This window comes from Microtus ochrogaster, unplaced genomic scaffold (genome assembly GCF_000317375.1).
Source record: "Microtus ochrogaster isolate Prairie Vole_2 unplaced genomic scaffold, MicOch1.0 UNK41, whole genome shotgun sequence".
Classification (NCBI taxonomy): domain Eukaryota; kingdom Metazoa; phylum Chordata; class Mammalia; order Rodentia; family Cricetidae; genus Microtus; species Microtus ochrogaster.
The window spans coordinates 331,249-349,716 of record NW_004949139.1 but is presented as its reverse complement, the minus strand read 5'-3'; the positions used below and the strand labels follow the sequence as shown (position 1 = coordinate 349,716).

Here is an 18,468-nt window from a genome sequence, read left to right as displayed (position 1 = left end):
AAAAAAAAAAAAAAAAAAAAAAAAAAAAAAAGAGAGAGAGAGAGAGAGAAAGAAAATACATTGTGGAATATAGTCTTTTTAATATTGCCACTGTTTAGTAACTATGACTTCTGAGTGAATATACAGAAATTTCTAGTAATATGACTAGCTCAAATCAGCTCTTAGACATATTTTTACCTAAGTCCAAGATGCTGTAAATAATCTTTTTCCCCCTATAAATTATGGACTAGTCTATGGAATGATGTTGAATACTGCCTTACATGTATAATAAAACACTTTACAAAGATAATTTCAATCAGACAGCTGTTGCCAATGCTCCAGGGAAATTTTGTAGTCACTTAAAGAACAAAACACTTCAGGTTCTGAAGAAAAGAAAAAAAAATACTATGGGGCTGGAGAGATGGTTCAGCGGTTAAGAGCAGTGGCTTCTCTTCTAGAGGTCCTAGTTCAATTCCCAGAACCCATATGGTCGCCCAAGCACCTATAATGAGATCTGGTGCCCTCTTCTGGAGCGCAGAATGTTGTATACATAATAAATAGATCTTTAAAAAAATACTGTCTCATTTCCCATTTAAATTTTTTCTTGGAGAGAAATGAAAGCGTAATTTGTTAGCAACAAAGAAAACCAGCCACAGAATCCACATATTCAAACAAAAACGACTAACAGAAAAATATACATTGCGCTTCTCTGTTTTTCTCTATTTAAGAAATTGACTGCAAGACGGAAGCAGAGAAAACACTAGCAGGCAGACTCTTTTAAAAGCCTCAAAAGAAGCCATACAGAATCTAGAATATTTGGCAAGAGGTTTAAATATAGATTATCTTTGAAATCTGAGATAAATTAATGAGTAATACCTTTAAAGTACAATTACGGGATAGTTTATGGATAGGAGGATACTACAGAAACCTTGAAAAAGATTTATAAATAGAGTCAAAAGACAGTTTCTGGAAGTGGGAACTCTGGCACAGAGACATAAAGCATACTGGCACAAACATGGAGGCAAGTATTTCTGACTGGGCTAGTCTGTGATAAAACACTTTACATGCCAGTAAGGAAAACAAGCACAAGACAAACATGCATGCAGCTAAGCTAAGGGTTGAAGGAGATCAGAAATGCGCAATCCCCCCACTCACTTGTGATATCATAAACAACAACTGCCACAGTGGAGTCTCGAATGTAGCTAGGAATCAAGCTCCTGAACCGCTCTTGACCTGCTGTGTCCCACAATTGCAATCGCACCTAACAACAAAATCAGTCAAACAAGCGAGAACAGTAAGAAAGGTCAGCACTGCAGCACACCTACTTGTGATGTCGTAAACTACCACGGCTGCAGCAGAGTCTCGGATGTAGCTGGGAATGAGGCTGCGGAAACGTTCCTGACCCGCAGTATCCCACAGCTGCAGCCTGATCTGTGGGACGGGAAAAAAAATAAAAACAAAAACAAAACAGAACTAAACTAAAAAACTGATACTTAAAAAAAAAAAGGAATGATTTTTGAAACATGAGTGGTAGACAACTCATGTAGAGGTTTAATGCAGAGGAATGAAACAACGTGAACTCATTTCTGAAAAGTGAGCAGCAGCACAAAGCTGCTTGTTCTGAAGGTACGCTGTGAGAGACTTCACAGGATCAGAAACAGGGCTCCCCCTCCATGAAATTTTGAATCCCGGTATCTTCTAAATGATAAAAAGTAAACTGCTGATGTTCAAATACTGAGAATAAAGAGAATGAAGGAACCCAAGCTACCAGATGACAGAGTAAAGAAAGCAATGCTCATCTGACAGCTTCTCTAAAGCCACGCAATGTTTCCTGGGTCTGTGACTATGTGTGTTTCTTCTATACATTTCTGCCCAGAACACTGTGGATAACAGGGGAGGAGAAAAAAAAGAAAATAAAAGGAAAAAAAAAAAAAGAGAAAACATTTCTGCAATCTATATAAAAAATAAGTTTTCTTACCCATACAAAGCAGTTTAAGTTCTCAAGTTTTAAGAAAAGTTATATTATATATGAAAACATCCAAAAGAAAAAAAAAACATAATTCAGAAATAAGAAAAAATATCAGAGATAATATAATATTTTGGGAACATTAAGTTATTCAATGTTTAAATGATAAGAATCTCTTCAAGGAGTAGGTCAAAACATAAATTTTTAAAAGAACATTCAACAATAAGGAAGATACAAACCCTGACAAATATATATTTTTCTCTACTTAACCCTGTTACATGTTCTAGTCTGACAAAGTCTTTAAGTTCATAATTATGAAACCTTTCTGAATGACCTGAGGAGTGCTCAGAGTCTTTAGTAGCTCTAATTTCTCATGAAAATTCTTTTAATTCTCTTATAAATCTACGTGTTGTCCTTTTTTCTAAATCAAGATAGCAAAGTAAGTCTAAGGACACCAGAATTTTACAAACAAATTTTGACTTTGGATGTGAAACGGAAATAAGAAATCAGAGTGCCAAAAACAACTTTGTAATAAATTTTTCTCAAGATCCAATTTTGATGATTTTGTTAAGCACTTCTGATGGCGACCACAGCTGTGATCCTGGTTTTCAGCCTGCAGTGTGCGGAAAATTGCACACTGAAAATATTACTCACTGTTCGATCCTCCAAGTACATTGTTTTTGATAGGAAGTCAATGCCAATTGTCGCCTATAAAACAAAACAAGAGTTAGTAAGGAATAGCAGTTTGGTGGTGGTCAACAGTTTAGGATAAGATAGGATTTATGAATTTAAAACAAAAGAGTTAGTAAGGAATAGCAGTTTGGTGGTGGTCAACAGTTTAGGATAAGATAGGATTTATGAATTTAAAACAAAAGAGTTAGTAAGGAATAGCAGTTTGGTGGTGGTCAACAGTTTAGGATAAGATAGGATTTATGAATTTAAACGAATAATGAATATACACATAACCACACTTTATTCAAGTGGTGACAAACATGTCCAATGTTAACCTGCTTCCATGTACTAAGCACTCGCTCTGTGTTGGAGACTAATTCAGGCCCTTTATGTGATCAACTCTCATTCTCATTCATGAAAGATAACTCATTCTCACTAATTTTTCTCATTTTAGAGAACAAGGCAATAGGGATTTTTTTTTATGTACCAGAATATTCAAATATCTGAATACAAAGTTTTGTCTGAATATCTTAATGTTCTCAATCAGGATGACTATTATTTGCCCCAAAGGCAATTTTATGAAATACTGTTGATGTAAAGATAACCATGACTAAACTTCCTATATAATGGCTTGTTCTTATGCCACAGAGACTCAGAAGTATGATTTTCAAAGGGACATGACTCTTCCAATATGTAAGTAATGTATTAAAGTAAGGGAAATAAAATTTTCTCTTTATCATTCAACGCTAAGTATCTCCTGTGGTTCAAACACAGTACACTGTGTGCCTGGTTAAATAATCAAGAATTTTAAAAGGCAAAAACTAGAAAAAAAAGTGAACAAGTTAAGAAGTCTAAAATTAAATAGGAAGATAAATTAAAAATAACTGGGACATGGGGTTGAAGTTGACAGCTCAGCAGTTAAGAACAGTTCTCTTGCAGGAAAGCAAGCTCACTTCCCAGCACTCACATAGTGGTTCACGACCATCCATAATGCTAGTTCCAGGGGATCCAATGCTCTCTTCTGATCCCATGGGCACAAAGTATGCACGTGGTATGCATGCATACATGCAGGCAAAACACTCACAAATAAAATAAAATGAGTAAATCTAATTTTAAAAGAAAAAGAGGAAAAGGGCATCTGCATGCTGGCATGTCCCTCCTTGCTTCTGATGCACTGACAAGTGAACTGATTAATCCACTGTAACTTTCCTGTCAGGATGGCCTGAATCCTCTGACATCATAAACTGAAATCAGTTTCTAAAAAGGAACCTCAGACTTGTGACTTCTCTACAAAATAAATAAATAAATAAATAAATAAATAATTACTATTGCTTCTAATTCCCTCCAAGTTGACAGTAAAGATAATTTTTCAATAGGCTGTGGAAGAAGCAAACTGAGTAAGGCTAGGACTACGGACAAGATTTATATAATAATTTACACATTGTGTTGCTTATATAATAGTTTACACATTATTGAAAGCACTTTTCCCTTTTTTTTTATTTTTCAAGACAGGGTTTCTCTGTGTAGCTTTTGGTTGTGCTATAATGGAAATAGAGATCCAACTGCTGCGATTAAAGTCGTGAACCACCACTGCTCATGGAAAGCACTTTTATATCAATGACTGCATGTAAATAAAAGAACTTAAAAAATACCATAACCATTCCTCTTAATATTAAGAAATAAATTTAATAATCTGGAAAAACCAAAATACCTGATAGGTGTTGTCAAAACTGTCATACATGAATCTGGTGATTAAGGATGTCTTTCCAACTGAAATAAAAAAAGATAGAGATTTCCTTAGTAAGTAATATATTAAATACACTAGGTTCCCAGGCACTGCTCAAAGAACTGTAATCAAATGGAAAATATATTCAAAGGTTTTATCAAAAGTTTGCTGACAGGGCTTTCTCAATAACAGATTCCATGACAAAACCAGATTTAAACAATGCCTATCCACAAATCCAGCCCTACAGACTATTAGAAGCAAAACCCCAACCCAAGGAAGCTAACTGCACCCACAGGAATACAGGCAACAGATAACCTCATACCAACAAAACCCCAAGAAGAGAAACGCACTTACTACCACTGAAAAAAATAACAGGAATTAACAATCACTGGCCATTAATATCTCTTAATATCAATGGACTCAATTCACCCATAAAGACATAGGTTAAAAGAACGGATATGAAAGCAGGATCCAGCCTTCTGCTGTATACAAGAAACACACCTCAACCTCAAAGATGGACATTACCTCAGATTAAAGTGTCGGGAAAAGATTTTCCAATCAAACGGACAAAGTAAGAAAGAAACAAGCTGTCTCAATATCTAAAAAAGACTTCAAACTAAAATCAATCAAAAGAGATGGAGAAGAACAATTTATACTCATAGCAGGAACAATCAGGATGCAGTCTCAATCCTGAATATCTATGCCCCAAATACAAGAGCACCCCATATGTAAAAGAAGCACTACTAAAGCTTAAATCGCACATCAAACCCTACACACTAACAGTAGAAGACTTCCACATCCCACTCTCACCAATGGACAGGTCAACCAGACAGAAACCTAATAGAGAAATAAGAGAACAGACATCTACAGAACATTCTACCCAATACAAAAGAATATACCTTCTTCTCAGCACCAAATGGAACCTTCTCTAAAATTGACCACATACTCGGTAACAAGGCAAACCTCAACAGATATAAAAAATTTGAAGTAATCCTCTGTATTTTATTGGATTACCATGGTTTAAAATTAGAATACAACAGCAAGACTAATTTCAGAAAACCCACAATCACATGGAAATTAAACAGTGCTCTATCGAACCACCCCTGGGTCAAAGAAGAAGAAATAAAAAAGCATGCCTGAAAGCTCTAGAACAAAAACAAGCAGACTCACCCAGTAGGAGTAGAAGACAGGAAATAATCAAATTGAGGGCAGAAATCAACAAAAAAGAAACAAAGGAAACAATATAAAGAATCAATGAAACAGAGCTGGTTCTTTGAGAAAAATCAACAAGATAGACAAACCCTTATCCAACTAATCAAAAGGCAGAGAGATAGAGAGAATATCTAAATTAACAAAATAAGAAATGAAAAGGGGGACGTAACAACAGATACTGAGGAAATCCAGAGAATCATTAGGTCATACTACAAAAACCCGTACTCCACAAAATTGGAAAACTGAAAAGAAATGGACAATTTTCTGGATAGGCACCACATACCAAAATTAAATGAAGACCAGGAGAGCAATTTAAATAGACCATAACCTGCAAGGAAATAGAAGCTGCCATCAAATGCCTACCAAACAAAAAACAGAGCCCAGGGCCAGATGGTTTCAGTGAATTCTACCAGAACTTCAAAGAGCTAATACCTATACTCAAAGTGTTCCACAAAATAGAAAGAGAAGGAACATTGCCATACTCTTTATAAGGCTACAGTTACCCTGATACCAAAACCACACAAAGACTCAATCAAGAAAGAGAATTACAGACTAATCTCTCATGAACAAGGATGCAAAAATAATAAAATACTGGCAAACCAAATCCAAGAACACATTAAAAAAAAAATCATCCACCATGATCAAGTCAGCTTCTTCCCAGAGATACAGGGACAATTCAACATCTGAAAATCTATCAATGTAATTCACCACATAAATAAACTGAAACAAACAAACAAACAAACACATAAGGTCATCTCATTAGATGCTGAAAAGCATTTGACAAAATGTGTCTGTGGGTTAGGTGGAGGGAATGGGACCTGGAGAGGAGGGAGTGTGAACTGGGAGTGGTATGTACAATGAAAGATTGTTTTCTTTTTAGAACAAATAAACTAAAAAAAAACTAAAAAAAAAAAAAGGAACCTTTTCACATTAAGGGCACATGCAAAAAGTATTTAGCTAAAAGTTGAAGAAAATGAGGAGACGATAAGAAAAAACAATCACTGATATTCCAAATTCACAAAAGCAAAATCAAGTATTACTTAGACACAATGGGAGGAAGAAACAAACAAAACAAAAACTCATAGCAGCCCATGTTCAAGTTTTATGAATAAAATGTGACCCACAGGAGTGAAAGTGAAAAGCACCGAAGGAGAAAGAGTCCTGAGATGTCATCAGGGCCTCAGAATTTAAGATTGTTAAAATGGCCCGTGAAGCTGTTTTGAAACTCATCTCAAGCTCAGATCAGCTATGGTCTGGCATATCCTGTTTCACTGGTATGGAAATTACAAAGACATATAATTTTAAATTTTGCTATTAGCCCAGGGTGACCTTAAACTCACAGTGTACCCGTATTGGCCTCAAATTTGTTGTCATTCCTTGCCTCAGTCTGTGGAGCACTCGGATTACAAGCATGTGCCACTGTGTCACTACGACTTTAACAGTGAAGTCCTGGGAGTTTCCTTACTAATGAGCGTGTGCTCCAAGAAAAGAATCTCATCTAATTACTTTCTATGTCTTCAGTCACTTCACAGACTCTAATATAAAATAAATACAAAAGTCAGGCTCAGCGGAAGAGGCAGGTAGACCTGTGAGTTCAAGTCCAGTTTAGTCTATAATGTGAATTCCAGACTAGCCAGGCCAGGGCTACTGGGCTAAGACCCTGTCTCAAAAAAATAACAAAACAAATGTAATAAATTCTGTAAGTTAGAAAGGAACCAGGTAAATAAACTACTCAGATGTTCCCCAAAATGTAAATATTTTTGGCAAGGATTAAAAACCACTGTCAGTGACATTTTGGTATGATTTTAAATAAGTTTTGTTATTTAAAAAAAAAACTTATTTTTACCTTAAATCATGTGTGCATGGGTGGGGGATATACACACAGGTGTGGCTGCCTATAAAGCTCAGAGGTAACAAATCTACCAGGAGCTGGAGTTAATGGTAGCTGTGAGTGTCTGTAAAAACAGCATGTAATCTTAATCTGAGACAGCTTTCCAGCCCCAAGTTTTTATTTCAATACATTTTTTTTGAGACTAGATCTTGACTTATTTATTTAGTTACTTTGGTTTTTAGAGACAGGGTTTCTCTGTTTAATATTCTGTCCATCCTTGAACTTGCTCTGTGAACCAGATGGCCTCAAACTCACAAAGATCCACCAGCCCCTGCAGCCTCCTGAGTTTGGGGAGTAAATGCGCGCGCGCGCGCGCGTGCACGCGCGCCACCACTGCCCAACCCTTTTTTGGATCTCTATAGCTCTGGCTGTCTTGGAACTTTCTCTGTACAACAGGATGGCCTAGAACTCAAAGATGTGCTTGTCTCTGCCTTCTAAGTCCTGGGATTAAAGGCGTGCATCACCATGCCAAGCCAAATAAAGAATCCTTAACAACACTCAATACTTCTGAGAACACTCAGAGAAAAACAAACAAAAATAATCAAGAAAATCTAAATAAATGGAAGGATGTATCACACAGCTGGTAGGAAGAACCGACTCAATGAAGAGCTGGCTGCCCTTGAAGAGGAGGTTCAATTTCCAGCACCTACATGGTTGACTCCAGTCCCAAGGTTCCACTCTTCTCCTCTGTCACATATTTGGTGCACAGATATACACACAAGCAAAACATATACACATAATAAATAAATAAGAAGACTAAATGCTAAAATGACCCCCCAAATCACATACAAGCCCAATTATAACAGCTTTTTGAAAAGAGTACCAAGTCAATTCTAAAGTTTACTTAGAAATACAAATAATTTAGAATAGTTAAAGCAATCCTGATAGCAATGAACAACTTTAAATCTGACTATAATAAACTATCAAGAGTCCAGACAGTATGATAGCAGATACTGGCTTAAAGACAGAAAAACACAGTAACGGAACACAACCAGGTCCAGAAATAGATAAAAATCTTTAGGCAGTTGAATAAACATCACTATCCCTCTGAGACCAATTTTATTTTATTTTTTGGGGGCCAGGCATGGTGGCACATGCCTTCATTCCCAGCACTCCAGGGGCAGAGATAGGTGGATATCTTTGAGTTTGAGGCCACTCTGATCTACAGAATAAGTTTTAGGGCGTCAGGGCTATGTAGAGAGATCCTGTCTCAACCCCTCACTCATAACAGTATTTAATTTACAACTATGATAATACTGCACATATTAGATGTGTTAATATTATAAACTTTTATTCTTATTCTCACTCTACAGAATTAGGGAAAGCCTTTGGTCTGTATGGGTGGTGCACATCTGTAAAATTATTTCGGGAAAGCCTTTGGTCTGTATGGGTGGTGCACATCTGTAAAATTATTTCGGGAAAGCCTTTGGTCTGTATGGGTGGTGCACATCTGTAACCCTAGAACTCAGAAGGCAGAGGCAAGAGGATTATTGCAGATTCAAAGCCACTATGGTCTTCATAGTAAGTTTTAGGGCTATAGCAAGACCCTGTCTCCATGCATATCCCCCTCCTCCATCTTTCTTTGTCCTCAAAGGAAATTAACAAATGGGCTAGAGAGGTACTTTAGCAGTTAGAACACTTTTGTTCTCACAGAGGGTCTAGGTTTAATTTTCACCACTCACATTGTGGTTCACAACTATCCCTAACTCCAAATTCTAAGGGATCCAATAATGAATGCCCTCTTCTAACTACTGCAGGCAGTAGGCATACATGTGATATACATACATACATAATACATGCAGGCAGAAACATCCATACACATAAGTATTTTTTAAATTTAAAAAATTAGCAAGTAATTTTATAAGTAAAAGACTAGACAATCTTAAATGTTGAGAAATAAGGTAATATACATCTTTTTTTTTTTTTTGGTTTTTCGAGACAGGGTTTCTGTGTGGTTTTGGAGCCTATCCTGGAACTAGCTCTTGTAGACCAGGCTGGTCTTGAACTCACAGAGATCCACTGCCTCTGCCTCCCAAGTGCTGGGATTAAAGGCGTGCGCCACCACCGCCCGGCTGGTAATATACATCTTTGCCCAAGCTTAGCTTGTACTTCTTGTTCACGCGTATATTGGGTATGGGTTCATGTGGGTCCATGGAAAGAAGGCACTCTAAGGATGAATCTTAGCCTTTCCAGTTGCAGGGGTATCAGGACAAAGAACTTTTTTTAAATTGTTACCCAATTTACACCTTTAGCAAGTTAATTTTTGTATTCCAAACTCTTTTTATCTAAGCTCCCCAAAGGGACAATGACAAATGGAAATTCTCAGTTAAAAGGCACCCCAGTTTGCCCCAACCAAGCTCTGCATAGGCTTTGAACCCCTAGGAAACTCTGAGACAAGACTTCAAACAGGAGGTACTGGAGACAAAGGGTAGCAATCGGAAACACAGATCAAAGCCAGGTGCTGTCACTCCAGAATCAAACCAGCTGCAGAAACCTGCACAAAGTCCCCCAACAAATATGCATACAGAATAGAGGTGGTGTCTTCCTCAATCACTTTCTACCTTATTTTTATTTGTTTAATTTAAAGATTATTTATAAGTATATGTGTGTTCTAGAGCAAGCAAGAGGAAGGGAGGAAAAGAAAGAAGTCAAGGGACTTTTCAGAGCCAGTTCTTTCCTGACTCTTGTGTCTGAGGCTGGGTCTCTCCTGTTATTTCTGCTGCTGTTATTTAGGTCAGTTTCCTACTGTTCCTCTTCTCTCCATGTCCCACCTGACTGCAGGAACAGGGTGTGTGTTCATACCATCCAACTTTTATATACATTCTGGAACAATTTCATGGCTAGTGCTTTTATCTGCTAAGAAACCCCTCAAGCCCCATTTTCTGAGGCAGGATCTACTTTTCACTGACCCTGGAACTTGCTTTTTTGGTTATGTTGGCTAGCCATTAAGGTCCCGGGATCCTCCCATCTCTTCCTCTACCTCCTCAGTGCTGGGATTATATGTGTACATTACATCCAGATTTTTTTAACTTAAAAAAAAATTAGATTTATTTTATTGTATGAATATGGGTGTTTGAACGCCTGGTGCCAACAGAGGTCAGAACGGATGCTGGCTCCTCTGGAACTGGAGTTACAGATGGCTGTGAACCTTCATGTGGGTTCTGCAAACTGAACCCACATCTTCTTCAAGAGTAGCAAATGCTCTTAGCTTGCCCCTGACCCCCAGTCCAGTTTTTATGTGCATCTAGAAACTGAACTCAAATTTTCGTATTTGAGCACTTTAAAGTCGAGCCATCTACCTAGCTGCAGAAAAAAATCTGACAAAGTTAAACATGCTTCCATGATGAAATCCTGAAGAAATTAGGAATGAATAGAGAATATTACAAAACAATAATGCATTACAAACCTATAGCAAATATTATATTGAATGAGAAAAAACAGCAATTCTTCTGAAAATCTCAGGCCAGTCAGGGCTACACAGTAAGACTGTCTCAAAAACAGACCCTGGGCAGGAGAAATGGCTCATCAATTAAGAGCATATACTGCTCTTCCATAGGATCTGAGTTTAATTCCTAGTAACCATATCAGATGGCTCATAACTGCTTGTAAGTCTAGCTCCAGGGAGATCCAACTCCAGTGGCCCGTGTGGGTGCCTGCACTCATATACAACCCCCTCCATACACAATTAAAAACAATTTTAAAAACTTTAAAAAACTAGACAGCTGGGTGATGATGGCTCACACCTTTAATCCCAGCACTGGGTGGCAGAGGCAGGTGGATCTCTTTGAGTTCGAGGCCAGACAGACCCATATAGAAAAATCCTGTCTTGAAAAACCAAAAACAACCCAAACAAACCCACCCTAGAGTAGTAAGAGAAAGATTATATAAAAGGGATAAAAATAGGAAAGGTAGAAGTTTTCTAACTGATGACACAATTCTATACTTAAAAGACTCTGGACTTTTTGTTTTGTTTTTTTGGGGGGACAGGGTTTCCCTGTGGAGTTCTGGTTGTTCTGGAACTCACTGTGTAGTGGGATTGAAGGCCTGTGCCAGCACCACGTGACTCTTAGACCTGACACTTCCTGTAAAAGTGTAAGATACTAATAACACAGAGATGTATAGCTTTTCTTCATACCAATAACAAACTTATTGAGAAACTAGGAAAAATACCTTAAATAAATTCTTATTTTTAATTTCTTTAGATTTATTTTAAAAAATTAAAAGAACAAACTTTATGTATACACACACATATATGTACTTATGTATGTATGTATATTTGGGTATTTTAACTGAATATATGAATGTATAACACTTGCATGCCTGGTACCCAGGGAGGCAGAAGAGGGTGCTGCACCTGTGCTATCACTGGGTAGCTGCTGGGTTGAACCCAGGTTCTCTCGAAGAGCAGTGAATAATCTTACCCCACCCAAAATTTCAAGTACCTAGTAATCAACCTCAGGAAGAAAAGTGAGAGACCATCAATGAAAACTTTATGACACTGAAAAAAGAAATTCAAGGCACCAAAGACTTCTATAGTCCTAGATTAGCAGAATACTGTGAAAATGGACAAATTATCAAAAGCAACCTATAGAACTCAATGCAATCCCAGTCAAAATTTAAATGACATTCTTCACAGAATTAGAAAAGACAAACTATCCATTAGAAAAGACAAACTATCCATTAGAAAAGACAAACTATCCATTAGAAAAGACAAACTATCCATTAGAAAAGACAAACTATCCACATGGCAAAACAAAAGACCACGAATGGTCAGGCAACTCTAGAGTTATCGTATTACAATCTCAGATTTTTAAAAATAATTATTTATTTTGAGACAGTGTTTTTTGGCACGCAGCCCTGGAACCCTCTATACTAAGCTAGTACTGGGATTAAAGGCACACAGTACCACACCTGACACAAAATATTGACTGGCTGTTTTTTTTTGAGGCAGGGTTTCTCTATGTAACAGTGTATTTTCTCCCCACACAAACTGGTCATTTATTACATGAAGCACTGGACACAGCAGTGAGGGGAGGTCTCACTTCTTCCACTTGTTCTTGTTGCTGTCCCACTTGTCCGAGAAGTCCTGAATGGGGTTGATCTTCATGTCCATCATCTGCTTGGTCTACATGGCCATCCAGTCTCCATCAGAGGTAGGAGGGATGGGGCTTTACACAGTGTTTTCTCCACATCAGAATAAGAGCAATGAAGCCGATGAAGAACATGGCCGAGACCACAACTGTCTTCTACTTGTTTATACTTCTGTTCATCTTGGCAAAGCTCTAGGTAAAACTGGATGTGGTATAATTGGACTTTGTCATCCCTGAACAGGCTGCTCCAGTCAGTCTTCTCCTTCAGGGTTTCCTGGCTGGCAGATAGCAGCCTAACACGGGCCATAGCAGGCAAGGGGCAGTCACACTGATCAACAAAAATAGGGAGAGCATAGTCTTCACTCTTCACAATACCCTCATGTGCTCAAACACACACGAAGGTGGAAATGGTTCTCTTGCCAATTAGGCTAAGTGCCCTGGTAGCCACCAACACTCTGCCACTGTTAGTCTGGTGACCATCCTCTACACCCTGGCTGCTTGTGACTCAGAGATTTTAGATTTTTAAAACAAATTATCTATTTTATTAGCATTGGTGTTTTGCCTGTATGTATTTCTGTGTGAGGGTGTAAGATCTTGGAGTTACAGACAGTTGTTAGCTGCCAGTCTTAAGAGTTACGGACAGTAATTCCCAACTGAACTTCCTTTGGAAGAACAATTAGTGCTCATAATCACTAAACCATCTTTCCAGCCTGGAGATGTCAGATGTTTAAAATCCCCTATTTGACGTATGTGGGTGTTTTGCCTGTTGAGAACAGAGAATCTGGATGCTCTTAACTGTTGAGCTATCCAGCCCTAGCATTTATGTTCTAAAAACACTCTGAATAGGAATCTAATGCAGTCAGCTTCATCAATGGTATTTGAGAACCATTGCCTTTCATAATAAATCCCAAGTGACTGATCAATTACCTTTAGCTTAAACACTTCTTCCTATGTAAACAAGATGCACATTTAACATGAAATTCTGTAGTATTTTTCTTCCTATCTCCTACCAATATCATTATAGTAGCTATTGTACCACTGAATCAAGTAAAAATATGTACTTAAGATATTCTAATAAAAAGGTTATACTGAAACAAAGAATACCAACTAAAACTAATAAATAGTGAATATTTAATTATAAATGATGATTCTACTGAGCATTATCTGTTTAATTCTCGTCTACAAAGGGATATTCCTGAATCTGTAGAATCAGCTCTTGAAAAAAGAATTTGTCAAGTTGTGTGATGGTGGTACACGCCTTTAATCCTAACACTCGGGAGGTAGAAGCAGGTGGAGTTTGAGGCCAGTCTGGTCTACAGAGTGACTTCCAAGACACCTAAGGCTACACAGGGAAACCCTGTCTTGAAAAATCCCCTCCCCCAAAGAACTTGTCACCTTGGAAAAATAAAGCCTCCTTTAGATGCTCTCAAACTCGCTCTAATATCTCTGCAACTTCAGTCATCAAAGTCTTCCATATATGATGTATTGCAGTGGTTAAATTTACATAAACATTCTGTTTTCAAACTTCTGTCCACTAATTTTAACTTTCATCAGAGGAACCTTTTCTGTAGCCACTACTACTGCAGTGTTCCAATGGAAATTCTTCTGTTTATTTCTAACTCTACTTATTAATTAAAATTCTTTTTAAATTTTCATTTACTTTTATGTGTATGGATGTTTTACCTGAAAGTATGCCAGTACACAAAATACATGCAACAACCTCAGAGACCAGAAGAGGGTGTTTAATCTCTGGGACTGGAATTACAGATTGTTGAATCACAGTGTAGGTACTGGGAATCAAACCTTGGTCCTTTGGAAGGGCAGTCAGTGCTTTTGACCCGAGTCATCTTGCCAGCCCTTAATTAGAAGTCTTTTTTACAAGAATAAAACTTTCCTTTTCCCTTTACTTAAAAATCTGCAATAATATGGACTCGTAAATTTTTAATTCTGTAGGTTCAGACCAATACTGTGTCAATATTTTGTTGCCAAAAGCTTTTTCTATTGGAAACTTTTTCAGAATGGCTCTAGTTTTGCTTTGTGATGCTCAGATCAAACCCAAAGCCTTGCACATATTCAGTAAATACTGTCACTACTCTTCAGCCCTCTCAACATGCTCCCTTCCTCTTTTAAGCATCTCCTTACATTTTGCCATCACCAGAAACTACAGGAATATCTTACAATTTCCTTGCTTCAGTCCAAAATCCAATCACTCAGAAAAGCTCTTAGAATTCATTTTAAGGATTAAATGAATTAAAACCATTAGGCATTCATGATAGGACACGATATGAGTAAATAATCAAATGTTAATAGTATTACATATGAAGACAAATACCAACACCTGTAAATAAGAACAAAACTGAATTTTTTAAAAAAGGGGGAGAACTTTTGACTACTCAAAAAAAAAATGTTAGTAGTGAAGTTGGAGAGATGGCTTAGTGGCTAAGAGCACTGGTTGCTCTTCTAGAGGACCCTGGTTTAATTAGAAGCATCCACATGGTGGCTCAGAATTGACTCTAGTTTGATTTCCAGCCACCCACATGACAACTCATGATTGTAATAACTGCAACCCTATACCCTCTTTCGGTTTCCACAAGCACCAGAGACATATATGGTGCACAGACATACATGTAGGCAAAACATCCATACACATAATTTTTTTTTAAATGTTAGTAGTTTTATAGTAAATGAAGACAAATATCTACTGTTAGAGCTGTCAGTAAGTGCTAGATGGATTTTAGGTTTGTTGCAAAATATTACACATTGTAACTTGCTAGAGATGCCATAATGAAGTACAAGTAGCTTAAACAGAAATTCACAAGTTCTGGAGACCGAAAACCTGAGGTTAAAATATTAGCAGTGTTGATTCCTTTTGAGGGTGAACCTGCTCTAATCCTTTTCCAGACCTTCTGCTGGTTTTTTTTTTTTTTTTTTTTTTTGCCAATCCTTGGCATTCCTTGGTGTACAGAAGCTTCAACATGATCACGGCTGTCTATTTTCCCCCCTCAGAACAAAGGTGGTTAAATTTCCCCAGTATTATCTTAGCTTAACCATTTCTCCAATACTCCTTACATGTTAAGATACTGCAAATTATAACCTTAACATGAATTTAGGGATGCAAAATAATTTTTTTTAAAAAAGTGTGTTTTGGGGGCTGAGAGATGGCTCAGAGGTTAAGAGCACTGCCTGCTCTTCCAAAGGTCCTGAGTTCAATTCCCAGCAACCACATGGTGCTCACAACCATCTGTAATGAGATCTGGTGCCCTCTTCTGGCCTGCAGGCATACACGCAGAAAGAATACTGTATAGTTAATAAATAAATATTTTTTTAAAAAAGTGTGTTTTGGTCCACTTAGGAGTTCAAGGTATATAGCTTGTAAATCCCTTGTGTTTTCCTTGTGATAGAAGTAATAAAACAGATCTTTTATCATTTGTAATAAACCCTTAAGACCTATCTTAATGCTAATTGCATGATCAGTTAGAACTTTTAGCCCCATCTCTAGGAAGGGAACAGAATCAGAGGTTGAATTATACAGCAGTAGCCAAAGTATAAAAACTAAAACAGACATCAACTGGAGAGGCTCTTGATAGCTAAACACAAAGAGGTGTGCAGGAACTGGAAAGAGCACAGCAGCCTCCCTCTCAACCCTCTTCCCCTTCCCACATAATCTGTGGGGCTATGGGTATAGAGTTCAGTAGTATGCTATGTGTTTAGCATGAGCCAGACCCCAGGGTTCACTCCAAAGCACTAAAATTCAAAGGGGGTAGAAAACACACACACACACACACACACACACACACACACACACATCTATAAGCTGGCAGAGCTAAGACTTAGCTTCCATTTTTGGTTTTTTTTTCTTTTTCTTTTTCTTTTTTTTTTTTTGAGACAAGGTCTCTTTATGTAGCTCTGGCTGACCCATCTCTACCTCCCTAGTGCTGAGATTAAAGACATGAGCTATCATGCCTGGCAGAGTTTAGTTTTCTTAAATACAATGATGCTCTGTCGTCTTTGTTTTCTTGTTGCTTTTTGTGGTACTAGAAAACAAAAACAGATCAAGAATTCTATTCTGGGGGCTGGAGAGATGGCTCAGAGGTTAAGAACACTTGTTGTTCTTCAAGAGGACCTGGGTTTAATTCCCAGCACCCACATGGCAGCTCATGACTGTCTGTAACTCTAGTTTCAGGGGATCTGACACCTTCACACAGATGCATATGCAGGTGAAACACCAACGCACATAACATAAAAATAACTTATTTAAAAAAAAGGATTCGATTCTGAACTACATCCTTAGTTTCTGGCTGTCAGGGTCTGACTGTACATATATCCCAGGCTGACCAGAAATTTGGGGTTTACTCAGGTGATATTTTTTACTTAGTCTCTGAAATGTTGGGATCACATGGGTGTGACACCATTCTCTGCACTTCTGTTACAAAAAAAAAAGAGAGAGAGAGACAAAGATCAATTTCTCCAGTTTCTTAATGATTCGATAGATTCAATAGTTTGCATGGTTATTACACTAACACCAAGAATTATTTTTATTTTGTGATTGTTGTTATAGACTTAACTGCTACAGGTCAAACTGTCTTTAAAGAGGAGGTGGCTTAAAAGCCTATCTGAATTTGAATATTCCCCTTTCTTAACCTTGTTCAATTAATTCATCTTGAGTATGAGTTTTCTGTTATTGTTAACGATTTTGGAAAAGCTCACTATGCAGCCAAAGCTGGCACTGAACTTGAAATTCTCATGCCTCAGCCAGAAATGCTGGAATTATGTTATATATGTTGCAAACATTTTAAATATCTATTTATTTACTTATTATTTTATGTGACTGTACTTGTGCCCTCAGAGGCCAGAAGAGGTGTAATATCTCATGGAACTGGAATTAAAGATGGTTGTGAACCACTGTGTGGGCAATGAGAATGAAGCCCAGGCCCTCTGGACGAGCAAGCAATGCTTGTAACCACTGAGCCATCTCTCAGGCCCCAGAGGAAAATATCTTAAGAATGCAAAAACATATGGCTAAATCACAAATTAACTTTAAAAAAACAACAACATAGATCTCACACTGTAGACCAGGCTGGCCTCAAGCTTGTGAATTCAGAAATTAGAGGTATGGGCTGCCAAACCTGCCATAACTTTTCTTTTTTAAAGAAGAAAATATTATTTTATGTGTATTGGTGTGCTGCCTACATATATGTCTGTATACCTGGTGTCGGAAGAATCCAGAGGAGGATGCTGAATCTCCTGGAAAATGGAAATGCAGTTAGAGGTGGTTGTGAGCTAGTGTGGGTACTGGGACTAAAACTAGGGTATTCTGGAGAACAGTGCTCTTAACCATGGACCATCTCTCCAACCTCTGGCTTTAACTTTTCACTGAGTAGGTCTTCATTTTGTTTTTCACTATTTAAAAAAAAGTAATTTGCTTATTAAAGATTTTTGAGTGCTATTCTCTACACAATAAGCTAAAAAGTATGGTTATGAACAAGAAATTCATAACCCAGGTATGGTAGCTCACACTTGCAGTCTAAGTCAAAAATATCCCAAGTTAAAGATCAGCCTGTGCTATATAAAGAGAAAGGGGGATGTGTACATGGGGAGACAGATAAAAACACAGAGACAGAAATCTATTACTGGGCCAAGAATATAGCACAGAAAAGTGTTTGCTCCAGCTTATCTCCCCAAACTGACAAAAACAAATAATAATAGTGGACTGTGGGAGAGAGCTCAGTCAGTAAAATGCTTGCACAGGCAAGCAAGAAGATCTGAGTTTAATCCCCAAAAACAAGGTTTAAAGGGGAAGAGGGGCTAGCCATGTAAGCATCTTCTTATAATCTCAGCACTGGGGAAGAAGAGGCAGGTGGTTTCCTGGGGCTCCCTGGCCTGTCAGCCAGAGACAGACAGACAGACAGACAGACAGACAGACAGACAGACA

The 18,468-nt window shown here is 37.7% G+C and overlaps 1 protein-coding gene and 1 pseudogene across 2 annotated transcripts in view; both read right to left on the bottom strand.

The window, feature by feature from the left end:
• Rab6a (RAB6A, member RAS oncogene family) overlaps positions 1-18,468 on the bottom strand; it is a 39,771-nt gene that overhangs the window by 13,590 nt on the left and 7,713 nt on the right. The window contains exons 2-4 of one of the 2 annotated variants that reach the window (XM_005368768.3): positions 4,329-4,387; positions 2,600-2,653; positions 1,305-1,410 (exon numbers count right to left, since the gene is read on the bottom strand). In XM_005368768.3, the coding sequence (XP_005368825.1) occupies positions 1,305-1,410; positions 2,600-2,653; positions 4,329-4,387 (219 nt within the window). Of the gene's footprint in view, positions 1-1,134; positions 1,241-1,304; positions 1,411-2,599; positions 2,654-4,328; positions 4,388-18,468 lie in introns of both variants that reach the window. The other variant, XM_005368767.3, reaches the window with a different exon arrangement.
• Positions 12,485-18,468, bottom strand: part of LOC101985214 — an 8,860-nt pseudogene continuing 2,876 nt past the window's right edge.